Below are 17,145 nucleotides of genomic sequence, written 5' to 3'. Positions count from 1 at the left end.
TTAAATTCAAAAATGTCTGGTTTCCCGTGTTAATGGGGATAGTTCGCTGCTAAAATTGGCCTTCCTGCCAATTTCGATCTAGAATTTCTCTATATCTATACTATCTTTGTAATGTTTACATTGATTTAATGATTTATTGAATCTGTTAGTATCTTTACAAACCGACTTAAAATTTTTATTCCGAGCCTGGTATCGTAAGGCAGAATAATCCAACATTTTAAGACCAAATTAGTTTTTCTCACAAAACCGTATCTTGCTCGTAAATCGTGTTCGAACTCAATTAACTCAAAAGTGTGATTTCAAGACAATCAAATTATAAACGGAAAATAATAAGCAGTAGTATCATCATTCAATCCCCAATATTATTGTTTAGGCCTGCTTTTAATCCCTGATGGAATTACATTTTTTTCAATTTTTGGCGAAGATTTACTTTTTTTACTTTTTTAAAGTAATCCCCTCGGACCTAAAAATTCTAATCCCATATTTTTGTCTGTGCACCATTAGATATAGACATTGCTGGAGAATAAAATTGTAATTTGAATTCAAAAGTAAATTTCAGTAAAATCATCGTTGCAAACTTTCAGTTATTTATTTCTGTTTTTGTATTTCGATTACTGTTCGAATTTAACCTTGTATAACGTATGACGTGACGGTATCTAAATTGGATCTAATTATAACCATTTTCGTGTAGCTTCTACTTTGTACATTTATATAAGAACAAGGCAGCTCTCCAGTTGTCATCAAAGTTGAGAGCGGCGTGGGGTAATTTGCCACATAGTGCAAAAATAACGCAATTTTCAACTGCGTAAAAGGTGAAGTCGCACACAATTTTACTTCACTAAAATTTCGTAAAAGGGATAATTAAGTTGGTGACAGAGTTTACAAACATTTATAGCATTAAATTAGCGTGTGCGAGACTGTGAAAAATGGACTTTAGGAATGTCATATTTTGGCTTCGTGTGCCAGATTACCCGATACCGTCTCTCTACTCTCAATAAAACTCCTATAGACTTGAAACTTGGCATACCGATTGCTGAGAAAAACTTAAGAAGAACGGACTATTTTTTTTGTCCGTTTGCGTCGTTAAGGCATTCTTTAAACGTAAAAGCATTTTTGTAACGCGTGAAAGTTTTTGATGCGTGTCTGTTGTTGATCTCCCTTCGTTCGGGATACAACTCGCAAAATTGCCTAAATTCTTCGGTCCACAACAGATACGTGCACAACTTTTCATGCAAAGAGGTCAAGTCATGGGAAAAACGTCATTGGCCTGAAAGCATCAAAATAAATAGAACTGCTAAAACTAACGAGACTGTAAATGTATGAAACAAGATTCTGACTGACAAGTTTGTCGAGTTGCACGTATGTTAACTTTTCACGGAGAGCATCACTATTTTAATATGAAGGCCATATAGCAGCTTTGACAGACTTCATGTCATAATAAAAGTTATGGTTACCTTTAGTTTATGCTTTAACTTGAACGAACCACGTAAATTCAAAACATTTTCGGACACACTCCTCACACTTCTACGTCGAACCGATAGATGTCACTATAATGTCATGACATTTTCATTGGCGCTTCATCAATTGTGACAGTTTTGTGTTTAAGGGTTTCATTCGGTTAGTTTTGGAAAACAAATTAGCTTGACATTCCACTGAAACGATTTATTCTTAAGAAGCTGTGAACGCCAAAATTGTATACAACCAATTTGTTAAAGTCACTCCCTACTTTGGTGGCAGGAAATTAGGAGGAGAAACTGTCATCAGCGACTGTTGACTCAAAAGCCGCTGTGTTGTACAACACAAACAAGACACCGCTAAACGTTACAATTTAATCGAACGAAAAATTTCTAAATCATGGAAACGCAAAACGTTGAACCGAAGCAGGCACGGAGAATTCGTAAACGGAAGAAGCAACGAATCAACGAAATTCGCCAGCAGATGGAATTTTATTTCAGCGATGCCAATCTGACGAAAGACCGTTTTTTGAATCAATTGATCGCCAATGATCCGAGTGAGTTGATTTCAAGTTTTTTTATTTTGATTTCGAGGCAAAACAATCTCGTCTTATCCCTGTAGATGTTCCATTGGAGGTGTTCATGAATTTCAATAAAATCAAAAACAATGTCGACTCAGTGGAGGACATAGCGAAGGCCCTATTGAAATCTGAATTTTTGAAATTGTCTGACGACCGACGCACAGTTTGCCGCACAACGCCAATCGTCGAAAGCACTAATGTCGATGAGCGTACAATCTATGTGGTAAGTTAAAGCCGACAAACACACGATGGGATCGACAATTATGCTGCGTTTTCCATTGCTCAGTCTGTGGTGAATATCTGATTACAATTGAAAACGCCGCATAATTGTCGATCCCATCAACGCAAAATTGCCCGAGTGCTTTCCGTCTAAGGAATTTCAATCGATTTGTGCCTTTCTCTTTCAATTCATTGTAGGAATCGTTACCGTTATCAACGACCCACGAATGGTTGAAAACGTGCTTCGAGCAATACGGACCAGTCGCCTACGTTTCGCTCCCCAAATACCGTGCGTCACAACGAATAAAGGAATTTGCGTTCGTTGAGTTCGAACAAATATCCAGTGTCATCAAGACAATAAACGCGTTCAAGAAATTCGGTGGGCTGCTCAACATGGAAAGTGATCCAGAGAATCTGTCCAGCATCATATCTTATCTGAAAGAACAACAGGCCTTGGCTGAGCAAGCTGCCCAAGCAAATCCCACGAAGCCGAAGAAAACCATTTTAACAGAAGACGATGGTGGCGAAGACGTGGCCAGTAATGTGGATGAACAGAGTGAAACGCATTCGGACAACTTGGATGAACCACCCGTCAAAAAGGTGAAGTTATCGGAGGAACGGGGCGCAGATGCGAAAGAACCGGATGAAGATGAACACGATTCGGAAGATCAACACGATGCCGAGGCAAAGGAGCACGACGAGGATGAACACGATTCGGAGGATCAACAAGATGCTGAGGCGAAGGATCATGATGAGGATGAACACGATTCCGATAACAAAGAACTGGACGAACATGTCGGTGAAAATCATAAGAGTAAGAATCGGCACCGGAAGATCAGCGTGAAGAACAAACGAGCCGCTAACCAAATCAGTACACCGTTGAAATCTGTCCGATCGTTGAGAATTTGCACGAAAATCGAATGGAAACGTCTGCGAAACAAATACCTGAACGAACAGCGTCAACAACGCAAACTGTTCAAACAAACGTTTAAATCGACCAAGCAAGTGCCACCAGCTCAACCGTTGAAGAAAATTGTCCAAAATCCCAGAAAGATCAATTTCTACAATGCTAACAAAGAGGACGGCAAAGAGGTCGTCAACAGCAAAATTCAATCCATCAAGACACCGTTGTTCACCTTTGCAGCCGGTGTCATCGTTAAAGTATTCTTCGATGAACCGTGTCCGGACGTTGCCGAATTTAAACGGGACTTACGAGCTCAATCCTACGTCAAGTACATCGACATCGATGAAGCCCAAACAGCGGCGGTTGTTCGTGTGGATGAATCACGATCGGCACCAACTCTTATCAAACATTGCGCCCCGAAGAGATGCCAAATATTGACTGGTGACAATGAGAGCGATTATTGGCGCAAAATGGAAGTGGATTGGAAGAATAAAATTAGCAAAAATGTTAAAGTGGCCACAAAGAGAGGACGTGATAAGCTCGCTAAAGTGATTGCAACCCATGTAAGATTCGATGATTGAATTGGGTGGTCGAAGGAATTGTGTTCAATGTTCACGTTTGTATAAAGAATTGTAATCATAGCTTTGCAGTGAGTTTTTCATTCGAATGCCGGTCCATTGCAGCTCTGAATTACGAATTTATTACGAAGGAAGTCTATACACTGAAGGTAACTTATTATTGGAAAGAACTATTCACCACCTTTCCAACGCATCCTATAGCGTCAAATTTGATTTAGAAATGGCCAGTTTGAATGCAAACTTAGCTGTTTTCCGGTACACTTTCAAGGGAACCCAGGTTAACTCTGTGAATTTTCCAAAATTTGCTTCCACTTGATCATATCGTTTTTCCAAACTCCTGTCGCGTAGCAAATATTGGTCCAATTAAAAAACTAATCTAAATTGTTCCGGACTCCTGAGGTCATGTGCTACACGCCGCCATCACTTTATTTGACTAAAATCCTCCTAGAAAAATTAAATCATTTTTCTCTTGATATTACTAACATCGGATCTGTTGTAACATAAAATTCGCGACACAGCGAAGCGTTTTTCAATTGATAAAGTAAAAGAATAGTAGACGATAAAAAATGACTGCCGTAGTACCGTTCCAGATGCTGTTCCAGCTGTAGAGCCCCAGAAAGAAGGAAAAAATCTGCATTTCCGCACCAACTTTTTTCCAAGACTTCTGTAGGCTTGCAGCACAAAAGTACTGGTGGAACGACAGTAGGTGAGGCCAGCTACAACACCCCATGCTCAGTTCCGTGGAACATCGAAGCTGCAGGGAAGATCTCAGAACATTCACTATATTTTAGTATATTTTAGTCATAAGTCTCGTGGATGTACTCGCACCAGCCAGTGTGTCTACTCTTCCTGTAGGTCTTTCCAAGGCCGACATTCGTACAACATTACAACAATTTAAAATTATTTTTTCTTGAGTTATTGCCGAAAAACTGTTTTCGGCGCCCTCTGGCATGTCTTTACTTTTGAACGCTTTTCGAAAAAGTGAAAGATACGTGTTCCCTAGAATTGAAAGACGAATCCAAAGAGCTATCACTCATTAAAATCGGAGACCACTTGTTCCCCAATCGCCTGAAGTCTTGGCGATATCACTTTTAAGGTTTACACTAAAACCGGTTCGGAAAGTTTCGCACCCCGACATCGGAAACCAGACTAAGGGTTGAGCAAAACGATTTTTTGATGCATGTTTACCGTGTTCACCGTTTACGGGATACATAGAAGAAGCGATTTGTTTAACCATAGAGAATTCGCGCCATTCTGTCAGCGATCTTGAATATTTACCGGAACTACAGCAAAAACTGTGCGTAAAAATTTCTGGTCGAACAAATTTACTGAAACTGAGCCAAATAGGACTTTTGTGTCAGCACAAATAATTTGTGCTATCACAAAAATTGTGTTGTCTCTATCTTAAACGGGTTCTCCATACAAGAACTTGCCTCAGTGTATCCTACCATCTATTAAAAAAAGCTGAAATATGCGGACGTCTTTTTACTCGATTCTTCTTCTTCTGATGTCTTGTTTAACAAGATTTATTAAGTGGCTGACCTTCAAAAATCTTATCACCGCACCGCTCAGGTATAAGAAAATAGAACCTCTTAAGAGAGCCTCATACACGTGAAAAAAAAGCGACTGACCAATTGCCACATATGTTTTGCAAATTTAAAAAAAGGCAACGAAACTGTGACGTTGCACTTTCGTTATCTGATATCCTCGGGTAAGGTACATCGTTGCAGACACGTTACAAAAAATAGTAAATGATAGTAGAAGACTGGTGTAAATTACAATCTTATTTTTACCTACTTTACATACACTCATGCATACTTTCACTCTCTGTGTTTACCGATGGACGGACATGAATCTCCAACAACAATACACTCATACATGAATTGTTTCTCAATAATCGTCTGTGAATGTATTTTCATGAATAAACGAAGACTTGGCTCAGATCATTTTGCCTTCCAAAACTTCAGTCAGTGATGAACTGAGAGTTTGCGCGGTTGTCATTACTATTTTTCATTCATTCAATAAGCTTTGTTTGTACCTGTTCTAATCACGACAAACACTTTTTTTTCTCGGTTCAGTGTGATTTTAGCGGCGGTTGTGATAAATTATCAAAGACAAAAAAAATTGAATTATGTGACGTGAACAATAAATTGATGCTCAGGCTCACCGAATTTAAACTTTGTGTTGATTAAATACCTTGACATTTTAATCGATTTATTTCTTCAGCAACAGCAACAACAAACGCACGCAATAAAAATGCTTCAAAACATTCACAAGTCAATTGAATGTTTGTAAATAGAAATTGCTACTATTTTGGTACGTCAATTTATGTGATGAAGTATTTGTTGTGAATTTTACCTACTCTAATTTAAACTGCATGATGGACTGAATAAATAATCTATTATTAGAGAGATAATGTGTGAGATGTGTGTGCTCAGCTCACATCTGTTTCAACTCTCCAATAAGTTTTTCCTTGGTCGAGTTTATCTTATTGTTTGTCAATTTGATTCAATCATTTTTTCCGTGCCGCTTTTCGCCACACAAAGACAGTGTCAATGGGAAGTTTTACGCATAACAAAGAATGATGAAGATGATGATGATAATGATGATGGTCAGCCCGATAAAATGTAAATAGACATTTCAAGTTAAAAAATAAAAATGTTAATTACCGATGCCACGTTCGAACAAAGTAGATCTACCGCGTATACCGAATGTTAATCGAAACGATTACTTAAGATAATTCGTTTACCTGTACCAAAGTAGTTCAATTGTGATTGATTGACTTAAAACTGTACGGTCATCACATGCATGTAATAGTCCGCATTGTTTCGTAGCAATCGAACACATCATCTCTGAATAACATTAAAATTATCTGCGAATTTCACACATACACTTTGAATGACTCAGGTAAAAATTGGTACCATCGTCGATAGTAGCCGGTTGTAAACTAATATTATTGATATTGATTTTCATTGAATGTTTTGACCTTGAATGGAAATGATTTGAAATGAGAAATAATTGATGCATTCACTTTTTATAGCAAAGGATATATGGCGGTCGGTCTGTTAGAAATTTTCAATCCAATTAACATTTGAATTCTCTGGTCGATTCGTTTTTAGTGACTTTAATAGCCGACAACCAATTATATATTTTTCACAAACGACATGCATATCGCCGGTGTAATTGTCGAGTCTATTAATTCCAATCCTTTGGTCTAATTATTTTTAACAGATTGATAATAGTCATTTACCTGCCTAGAACAATAATTTCCCACTTATCCCTCTTGAGCATTTTTGTTTATCTCAGTATGTTCTCGGCCAATACTCTCTCTAGCAAACACACTACTTTTAGGGTAGTAGCCTTTGGAATTTACATGTAAATTACAGCGTTCGAAATGTAAAATTCAAAGGAATAAGGTGTGAATTTGACACAGAGAGCTGAAAGTTTGTTTGATAAGTGAGAGTATTGTCTCGGCAGATAAAAAAGTGTATGTACCTCTTGATAAAATTGTTATCTTGACGTGTGGTCATTTCGGTTCTAGCCTTCGGCTCGACCAGCAATGCCCACCCGTCTAGATAACAATTTTATCAAGAGGTGCATAATCTTATATTACATGCTACATGCGTCGAAAGCCGTACTTTTCGTGTTTCAACACCCACAGCATGTAAAATCCATTACATGACTAGGACTAAAAAGATGAAAGGTCTCGTTTTCGTGTATTTGCTGACCTCGGCTATGCCTCGCATCAACAAAAATCACAAGAAAACTCTAATTGTCACCTTTCTAGTCCTAGACATAATAGTCATTTAAAAAAGTAGAGTTTTTGTGTGAGTTTTGTTGATCCGAGGCGTAGCCGAGATCAATAAACACATGAAAACGAGACTTTTCATTTTTATCACGAGTTGAGTAATGGATTTTACATGCTACATGCGTCGAAAACCGTACTTTTCATGTTTCAAGCACTTCCTTCAACGCCCTCAGAATGTAAAATCCATTGCATAACTCGGAATAAAAATGAAAAGTAGAGTTTTCGTGTGAATTTTGTTGATCCGAGGCGAAGCCGAGGTCAATAAACACACGAAAACGAGACTTTTCATTTTTATCCCGAGTTATGTAATGTGCTTAAAACATGAAAAGTACGGTTTTCGACGCATGTAGCATGTAAAATACTATTACATGCTGAGGGCGTCGAAAGTAGTGCTTGAAACATGGAAAGTACGGTTTTCGACGCACTGTTTCATTACGGAGATAAATAGGACAATATTTTGATGATATTAACATTTGTTTTGCTTTTTTGCGTAACATAGCGCACGATATGAAATTATGATGGAACATGGAATCACTCTGGTAAATGTGTCCGTCGTCAAGGGCTCGGCAACACATTCACCCTCATATCCATTTTCTATCAGCTACAGGACGTAATCTGCTATTAACCGTTATTATCCACTGATGCTTTAGAATTCCAGATAATAAAACTTTTCGACTATGAGACTGTTAGGGTGCCCTGTGAACTGCTGCGAATAGTATAAGCCTTCATTGCCTTTCTCTCTCTCTCTCTCTGGTTGAAAGTCATTGAACCAAAAGAAAAATTCAAATAGAAATTAGTGGACCAATGACCATCGATTTTGCTGAATGCTAAACGAAAATTGAAAAAAATAATAATTTTTTCTGCACTTCTCGGGTCAAAAATAGATTTTCTAAATTTATAAATGAATCAGGTTAACGAAAAATGAAAGAAAGAAAGAAAAAATTGAGTTCATTTAGTGTAAATATAAATATCTCAATTCACTACTTCACTGTACAATGAAGAGCAACGAGAAGAGTTTCAACTAAAGTGGTTGTTTTACATTATATATTGGTTTCATGTGGCATCAGTTAAATTAAAAGATTTGGTTTCTTAACTTTTTTAACTTTTGATGGGCTTTTTAATATGAAATCTTTTACTTCATTAGTTTTAACATATCAAGTTCTAGATAACTTCTTGATATTTATTCTTGTCGCTTTTGTTTGATTCATTGACCGACAGAACCCTCCACCATAAAAGGAATTTGTAAAATCAATTTTTGTTTCATTTCATTTTTCAGATACTTTCTATGTCACATAAAATCGAATAGAAATTACTCTCAATGATTCAATTCAATTAATGGTTTCTACAGTTAAAAAGACATATGTTATGTCACCATCGATTAGGCGTTAATTACATTTATCACTTAATCAATTCATTTCGTATTCTATAACATCTTAAGGTAGCAATTTATAGTTCTTAGCCCCGCACGAAGTACTGGTTCGTCTAAGGTTTAATGTGTCGTTTGTAACTGATTTAATTCGAAGTTGATGACGAAGTTGATAATCGAAATGGTGGGAAATGGTAGAAATTGGGCATATTTAGGTCAGTCCTTAATGATCTATAGATTCTTCGAGTAAACTGCGGAAGTGTACATTCTGTACAAATTTCAAACGGAAAACTATAAATTTACAAGTATAAACATCTTGCTCTAGCTACATGTAATCGCACTAAGTTTACTTACGCACTATATACGTGGTCCTACGGGGCAGCAGTTTGCTAAGAAATACTTGAAAAAAGCTGATCAAACAATCATCGTGGAAATTTTTCACTGCGCATCATCAATTTACAAAAGGTTTATTATCTTATTATCTTATTATCTTATTAGCTAAGAACCATAGTTTTAACTGTTCCAATCAGAGCAACAGATGGGTATACTAATTCTTATTGTTTCAATTTTCAGTTTTAGTTTTAGATGCCATAGAGCATCTAAGTAGAATTAAATATTCCTTTGTATCGGCATTGTCTGATAAGCATTTATCGATAGATAGACAGAAAGACTACAAAGAATTTCAATCTCATGAGTGCTGACAAAGCGAATCAATAAAAACAAATATTTTGAATTTAGTTGATGCTGCGTGCATTCTGATAAAGATCATGAATTCGATAAAAGAAATTTCAATGAAATTTAATTGTTTTGCGGCTCGCTTTCGGCGACGCTTTTTAAGTATTTTTAATTGAAAGGTCGTTCGTCGTTGAACGGTTGTTGTTGTTCGTATTGTATATGTTTAACCAGAAAATTTTTGGTGTTGATTTAAAAAAGAAAAAAGAAATTTATTATGTGGCAGTCATCACTGTCAGACACTTTGGGTATTGAATTTACCTGCTTAATACTTTATGCATTTTTAATGTCCCATTCTGTGTGGTAAGTCAACTTCGCCTAACAGGCTAACAGATTTAACATAAAAAATACCTTTTCCCTCTCATAACTAATCCTTAACGCATTAAGTCATATAGTCGGTTTAAACAAAAAGAAACTTCTTCGAACAAATAAATAAAAACAAATTTTAATAAATATTATGCACGTATGACAAAGCGGTCGAGGCTTGCCGAGACGGCTTGTCATACGTGCATATTCTTTTTTATCTGTCTAGAACGATAATCTCGAGCTTATCCCTCTAGGGAGTTTTTGTTTATCTCGATATATCTGTTCTCGACAGATAAAATATGATATGCACCTATTGCCAGACTGTTATTTTGACGTGTAGGCATTATGGCCCACGCCTTCGGCTAGTGCAATAATGTCCTACACGTCAAAATACCAATCTTGGCAACAGGTGCATAATATATATTATCGCATAAGCGAAAGCGAGACAACAAGATATGCGAATGACACTTTGACAATTTACAGAAGTATAATGTTTGTTTATATATCCTAGGTGAATAATTTTTTCGGGGAATCACACCGCGTATGCGATAAATTTTATTAATCCCTTAGCTCAGGCTTTAAACAGATGGAAATTATACCAATTTTAAGAATAACATTGTCCAATCTATTACTTCACTTGATCTAAGCATTTCTGATCGATTGAAAATCTGTTACTTCATTTGGCTTGGCATACATTTTCCTATAAAAAACCACATTTCTAAGCTTTTACGATTAATTTTTGCCGTCGCTATCGACAACAGATGATAATAACCGGCTCGCCTAACGTCATTCTCTAAACGATTAATTCTGTATGGTCCGATAAAACCAATAGATCTAATAGAGAATCCCATTTCGCAACGACCTTTTTCCAATTTAAAGCGCATCATTCGTAGATTGTTCGAATCGGTAATGTATAGGGGTACTAGCACATTCGTAAAAAATTTATTGCCTTTGGTTATTAATTAATGAAATCTTCAATTAAAAAAGATTTTATCAATTGAGTTACAATCGTCCACACCGCAATGAAACATTATTAAACGCAATCTTGTAGCATTGATAAGATAAATAATGAAATTTTAGATTATTATTGTATGGATGGGCCAGGGCCTATTTTAATGGATTTTTTCTACTTATTCTCTTCTAAGGATACATATTGAAAAACCTGTTGAGTTGTTGAGTTAACCATCTGAGAGAGCCAAATTTAGAATCTTTAGGGATTTTTCGAGAATTCTAGGGATTTTCGAGCAAATTAGGAATTTTTGGAAATTTTAAGGTATGTTCGAGAATTCATAGGAATTTTCCGGATTTAAAGAATCTTTGAGATTTGAAAGGAATTATCGGCAATTGAATGAATTGCATTTCCTTAAAATAGGCCCTGGTATAGACAAATACAAATTTTGATTTGCCAGTTAAATTAGTGGTATTTAAGTATAAGTGTACACTACACAGTGCTATGTTTATAGCATAATAAGTGCTCTACAAAAAACAAGGAAATATTTACGAATTATGAACGGCAATTAGTACACATCAAGTATAATATACCATCATGACTGTTACACATATTTATTTCAATCGAAAAATTGATGCATTTCTTAATTTTATAATAACAGGAATGAGTTTCAATAACGCAGCAAGTGCTAATCAGTAAATGTATAAAAAAATGAATGATATTGTCAATAACATTTAATTAATGAACGTCACGCTATACAATACGACGAAATGATGGTGTGTTGGGATGTATTCCGATAAATCCCAATGCATAAATTATGAATATAGTTAGCGACGAGTCAATTAAACAATAGTAACGTTACGTGATTGCTTGGAAATTGGTTGATTACAAGCAGCTTCGCATTCACGTTGCGTTAACACGTTCGTCTACAGTCGACGTCAGTGAAATTTACACATAAAAGTGCTTCAGCTGGCCCACTCATACATCTTTATACGGTTGAAATAGTTACACTCGGGTGGTTTTGTTTGTATAAGTGGACCAGCTGAACCAATTTATTGTCTAAATTTTACTGACATTGACTGTACGTGCTTCTCAACTTTTATTTTCACGAAGTCGGTACAGCGATTCCTTTGGGGCGTACCATAACATTCCCACTCGTGAAAACAAAAATTTTATAGCACGCTTTTCGTCACTCAGTTAAGAACTAGTTGTTTGTTCAACAAGGGCCACAAAACACCCGAGAAAATTACAATTTTCTTCTTTTCTCCCGACAACGCTCTTCACAACAAAGGCTTCCGAAGTTTCAGCGGAGGGAAGAAAATGATTTTTTTATCGCCTACGCTGGGAAAAGATCATTTCCTCAACTCAGTGACGAAAGTAAAACTTTCGCTGACTTTCTCGAGAGACAAGCTGTGTGCAAGTGGGTCATACATAACTATTCCACCACCGAATTATACTCAACGGTGGCAATCGTAAGAGACATTCACTATTGTTCAAAGAGATGTAAACCCGAGAAAAATCTCAAAGCTCGCTCATTTACGGTTCTGAGGCATGTAAACGGGTCTAAGAGAAATGGACACACGAGGGTAGTGAACAATGAAAACAAGACAATCAATCCAACGTTTTTTATGAATGACACCACCCATTGAAGCTTGAGCTCATCATTATTAATTAGACATCCAACAAATATCCGCATCTTGCAAGTTTCTAACCTGAATGCAATTAAACAATGCATTCAACAGCAATAGCAATATCAATTTGCCATACTATTGATAACAATCCACTCAGTCATCACAATAAACAAGTCGTAATTGCATGTATAATATTGCACAAATGCAAAGCACATCGACGATCCGTATTGAAAAGTGATAAATCCTAAGAAATTTATCATCTTTAATGACAAGCGCTTGTCTCGTTCCACAACCATCAATATCAACATCGAAAGCGAGAAAAATGCGACCCTGAACCGCTAACAATGTAACAATTTTATTGTTTTTCAGATATAAGACGGTAACACTTGAGCGTATACACATAGAGAATGAACGATAAGGACACGAACTTTGATCTGGTTTTGGATGAAATAGGAGAATTCGGCCGTTATCAGCAAACCAATTTTCTGTTGCTCTCTTTACCTGTAATTTTTGCTGCTGCAAACAGTTTGTCGTATGTGTTCACAGCTGGCAGTCCCAACTATAGGTACAGATTTACTGAAATTTTATAGCGAATTCATGGTCGATCATTGCAACGAATTTTATGAGCAGATGTTTAGTGCCAGAATGCGAAAATGTAGAGAAACCCGTTTACGATGAACCTTGGGTTCATCATGCTGTTCCCGGTACTACGGTTAGTGGAATTTTTCAGCCCGAACAATGTCTGCGTTTTGCTATCGGAACAACATCGAACGGTTCAAGCAATGAATGTCCTGCCGAGTGGTTTTCGGATGAACAAGTCAGGTGCAACGAATGGGTGTTCGATCCCAACGAACGCACAATTGTCAATGACGTAAATATTTGTGATTTCCTTAAACCTTGTCGACATTTTTTGACCGCGATCTTTTACCACAGTGGAAAATTACATGCTCGGAGAATTTGTGGCGGTTAGCGCTAATCGGAACGTTGCACTTCTCTGGTATTGTCGTGGGATCAGGCCTGTTCGGCTTCTTGGCTGATAAATATGGTCGACGTTTGATTTTCATATTTTGCATTTTATTTATGTCCGTGACTGGCATTGGTCAGGCGTTGTCCAAAGACTACATCACATTTTCAGTGTTTGCATTTTTCAACGCGGTGGGAACGTCGGGAGTGTATCCCTTAGCTTTTATTATTGGTCAGTACTATGTCAGTTTATTTATCGTTGGGCAGTATTTCAATGCAGTTCTCCCCATTAGGTGTCGAGATGGTTGGTGCCCGAAAGCGGGAAATGTCGGGAGTTGTTTTGAATTATTTTTATGCCGTTGGAGAAGCGATGGTCGGTGCTATAGCATGGTTATGCACTGATTGGGTCACCGTACAGTATGCCGTTGCGGCACCACCATTGATATTCGCTCTTTACTATTGGATCATTCCGGAATCGATTCGATGGCTTCTGGCGCGAGGAGAAACAGCAAAGGCAGCTAAAATCATTAAAAAGGCAGCCAAAGTTAATGGCATCACCCTGTCGGATAGTATTGTAAAGAACTTTTCACTGCATGTTCCATCGAACGCAAATGGTCACGTGAATGTAAGTGGAGTGTCGGTTAGAATGTTGACAATTCGATTCTCAATTTAATTTTGCATTTCAATTACATTGCGAAGGATGAATGCAAGGGTATTGATACAGTGGAGTTGGAGAAGCAGAAGTTGAAATACGAGGTGTGGAACAATGTGAAGCAGATGCTTAGATCGAGAAAGATGATTCTGCGGTGCGTGTTTCTGTTCTACATTTGGTAAGAAATATTGCCTGAACTTGTCCTACTTGAGCTTAACTTACTTCATTTCACCAGGGCAACGAATGCCTTCGTTTTCTACGGACTCTCATTAAATTCACAAAATTTGAGCGGCAACAAATATCTCAATTTCATTTTGGTGTGTCTGATCGAAATTCCCGGATTAACGGTAGAGTGATTGCAGAAATGATTTGTCTCTGATAAATAAAAAGTTGCGCTGTTTTCCGTTTCAGTTGGCTTGGATAGCTATGAACAAATTAGGACGTCGTTTCTCGTTATCAGGCTCGTTGCTGATATGTGGCATAACTTGCGTCTGTGGTGCATTCGTAACAGCAGGTAAGATCTCACAAGTTCTTACTATCTGCCCAAGCGATAGTTTGATAGGAATCATTGGTGGAGGTACATTTGATTCAGCCGATTTACAACTAATTCACTCATACAATTTGTGATGATACAAACAAAACTGGATGTTCGTGTTTATACTGCCACACGAATGCATACGTGCACTATTAAGAGTGATATTGCCAAATCTTCAGGTGATTGAGGAACAAGCGGTCTCCGATTTGAATGAGTGACATCTCATTGGATTCGTCTTTCAATTCTAGGATACAAGTATCTTTCACTTTTTCTAAAAAAAATTGTTTTCTGTGAAAAGCGTTCAAAAGAGAAGATTTGTCAGAGGGTACCGAAAACAGTTTTTCGACAATACCTCAAGAAAAAATTATTTTAAGTTGTTGTAATGCTGTACGAATGTCGGCCTTGGAAAGATCTACAGGTGGAGTATACGCACCACTTGGTGCTAGTAGATCTACGAGAGGTATGACTTAAAATATAGTGAATGTTCGGAGAGTCCGCCTTCTCTGCAGCTTCGATGTTCCACGGAACTGAGTTGAGTATGGGGTGTTGTAGCTGGCCTCACCCACTATCGTTCCACATATAAACGAACCTGTAGATCTTTCCAAGACCGACATTCGTACAACATTACAACGATTTCAAATAATTTTTTCTTGAGTTATTGCCGAAAAACGGTTTTCGGTGCCCTTTGACATGTCTTTACTTTTGAACGCTTTTCACAGAAAACATTTTTTTTTTAGAAAAAGTGAAAGATACTTGTATCCTAGAATTGAAAGACGAATCCAACGAGCTATCTCACTCATTAAAAACGGAGACAGCTTGTTCCTAAAGTTACAAAAATCACCTGAAGATTTGGCGATATCACACTTAAATCATTTTGTTTGTATGAGTGAACCGGCTGAAAATCCAGTGAAGCAAACTTAGGTTGGAATTTGATTGACCTTTGCTGTAACGAAAATTGTGAAAATCTTCCCTTATTGCTGGAGCAGAACGTTTCCGAAAAGTCTTTACACACGATGTATGAGGTGTTGGGCGTAATTAAAAAGGACTCATAAGAGAAGTGCGTCACTTCTCGGTCACACAGTCCATTTTTGTAATTACAGTTCTGGAGCTATAACTTCCACCGTTGTATATATACTAAGTGAGAATGAGTTGCATTGAACGAAGGAGTTATAGTTCCATAACAGTTACTCCTAAAACTAACATTCGACCTTTTGAAAATCTCATTAGTCTTTTCCTTTATATTTGTTAAATATGTCTGTACCCCAACCGTAATGTTTAGTTGAAAAAGGTAAATCAAATTGAAGTGTAGTGACCACTCTTTCGTTATAAAATCGAAAACTCATCTTTTCCTTAAGACTTGCATTGGCTGCTAATTCTACTGTTCCTTACTGGAAAAATGGGAATCACTGCGTCGTTTACAATCGTCTATGTTCATACTGCAGAGATGTTGCCGACGGTAATAAACATTAATTTTGCCATTGGAGTCAAATAACTTGATAACTTGATCCCATTCAGATTATTCGAAGTGGTGGCGTTGGTACAATGTCAACTGTGGCAAGAGTCGGGGTAAATTGATTGTAACTTACATTAAAGCTCAATTTCTTGATTTTCTTTTCTGTTCTCCAGGCACTTTTGGCTCCATTTGTGCCGCTTCTGGTATGATCAGAAAGTCACACGAATTACCTCCGATTATTCTCATTCTTTTTACTTTAGGATTCGTTCTATAAACCTCTGCCATTGCTACTGTTTGGATCAGTTTCGTTTGTCGGTGGAATTTTGGCCATATTATTGCCTGAAACGTTGGGCGAAAAATTACCAGACACGGTATGTCGTCGTATCGACATTCGATCCTCTTTCCAGTGTTATTTTCTCAAAATTAATTTTGTTTCAGGTGGAGGAGGCAGAACGATTGGGTGAGAAACGAGATGATAATATTGCGATGATTGGAGTAAGCAGTGTGGCAAGTTGATGAATCACCGAATTTAGATTTTTTTTTATTAAATTGTGTGCTCAATGGTGCTAGTAATTTTGTACAATCTCTTACGGTGTGTTCGTTTTAATCAATCTTCTAGAGTATACTTGAAACAGATTTTCCTTTTTTTATGTGCTTGTGATTGATAACCGAATAGAAATACACATTTTTTAATAACAGAGTGACGGAACGGCATTTTATCTGAAAATCTATAAATCGACAACCACTAAGACAATGTGCGGCGGAAGGCTTGTCGAGATGTTTGACTTTAAACTTCAACTTTAAAGGTTAAGTTTTTGAAGAAAAAAATCCCGCTAAACGAAGTAGGTCTTAGTAATGGACTCTCGAATGGACTAGGTTTCTAGATCAAATGTGAAATATCGGCATAAATCTAAGTTTCACAAGTTTCCGGAAATTATAACTTCAGGCCAGTGCTTTTTATTGAAATTTTTAATTTAGAAAATTTCAAATAATTTAGAAAAGTTCCAAAAAATT

At 37.1% G+C, this 17,145-nt stretch overlaps 2 protein-coding genes across 3 annotated transcripts; both read left to right on the top strand.

The window, feature by feature from the left end:
- The first annotated feature begins 1,671 nt into the window (after positions 1–1,671).
- Positions 1,672–3,802, top strand: LOC119082811 (la-related protein 7). The gene is made up of 3 exons (XM_037192460.1): positions 1,672–2,011; positions 2,077–2,258; positions 2,453–3,802. Exons 1-3 carry the CDS (start codon positions 1,855–1,857, stop codon positions 3,737–3,739), a joined length of 1,626 nt encoding a protein of 541 aa, XP_037048355.1. The 5' UTR covers positions 1,672–1,854; the 3' UTR covers positions 3,740–3,802.
- Positions 3,803–5,695: 1,893 nt separating this feature from the next.
- On the top strand, positions 5,696–16,831 carry LOC119082810 (organic cation transporter protein). 2 transcript variants are annotated; one of them, XM_037192458.1, is made up of 15 exons: positions 5,696–5,917; positions 5,963–6,052; positions 12,898–13,093; positions 13,159–13,399; positions 13,462–13,723; positions 13,785–14,116; positions 14,191–14,321; positions 14,379–14,490; positions 14,555–14,657; positions 15,958–15,966; positions 16,034–16,134; positions 16,194–16,244; positions 16,305–16,334; positions 16,392–16,502; positions 16,570–16,831. In XM_037192458.1, exons 3-15 carry the CDS (start codon positions 12,936–12,938, stop codon positions 16,645–16,647), a joined length of 1,719 nt encoding a protein of 572 aa, XP_037048353.1. In that variant the 5' UTR covers positions 5,696–5,917; positions 5,963–6,052; positions 12,898–12,935; the 3' UTR covers positions 16,648–16,831. The 2 variants fall into 2 exon arrangements, with proteins under 2 accessions (XP_037048353.1, XP_037048354.1); XM_037192459.1 differs by lacking the exon at positions 15,958–15,966 and having other exon boundaries at positions 5,697–5,917.
- The last annotated feature ends 314 nt before the right edge of the window (positions 16,832–17,145 follow it).

This window comes from Bradysia coprophila, unplaced genomic scaffold (genome assembly GCF_014529535.1).
Source record: "Bradysia coprophila strain Holo2 unplaced genomic scaffold, BU_Bcop_v1 contig_494, whole genome shotgun sequence".
Lineage (NCBI taxonomy): Eukaryota > Metazoa > Arthropoda > Insecta > Diptera > Sciaridae > Bradysia > Bradysia coprophila.
Note: the sequence above shows the minus strand (reverse complement) of the source record. Positions and strands in the feature narration are given on the sequence as shown.

Coding starts and splice junctions, on each gene's coding strand:
- LOC119082810 (XM_037192458.1), top strand. CDS start 12,936: ATGAACGATAAGGACACGAACTTTGATCTGGTTTTGGATGAAATAGGA. Junction 16,135..16,193: donor CTGCAGAGATGTTGCCGACG/GTAATAAACATT, acceptor GATCCCATTCAG/ATTATTCGAAGTGGTGGCGT. Junction 16,335..16,391: donor CTCCATTTGTGCCGCTTCTG/GTATGATCAGAA, acceptor TTTTTACTTTAG/GATTCGTTCTATAAACCTCT.
- LOC119082811 (XM_037192460.1), top strand. CDS start 1,855: ATGGAAACGCAAAACGTTGAACCGAAGCAGGCACGGAGAATTCGTAAA. Junction 2,012..2,076: donor ATTGATCGCCAATGATCCGA/GTGAGTTGATTT, acceptor TTATCCCTGTAG/ATGTTCCATTGGAGGTGTTC. Junction 2,259..2,452: donor ATGAGCGTACAATCTATGTG/GTAAGTTAAAGC, acceptor AATTCATTGTAG/GAATCGTTACCGTTATCAAC.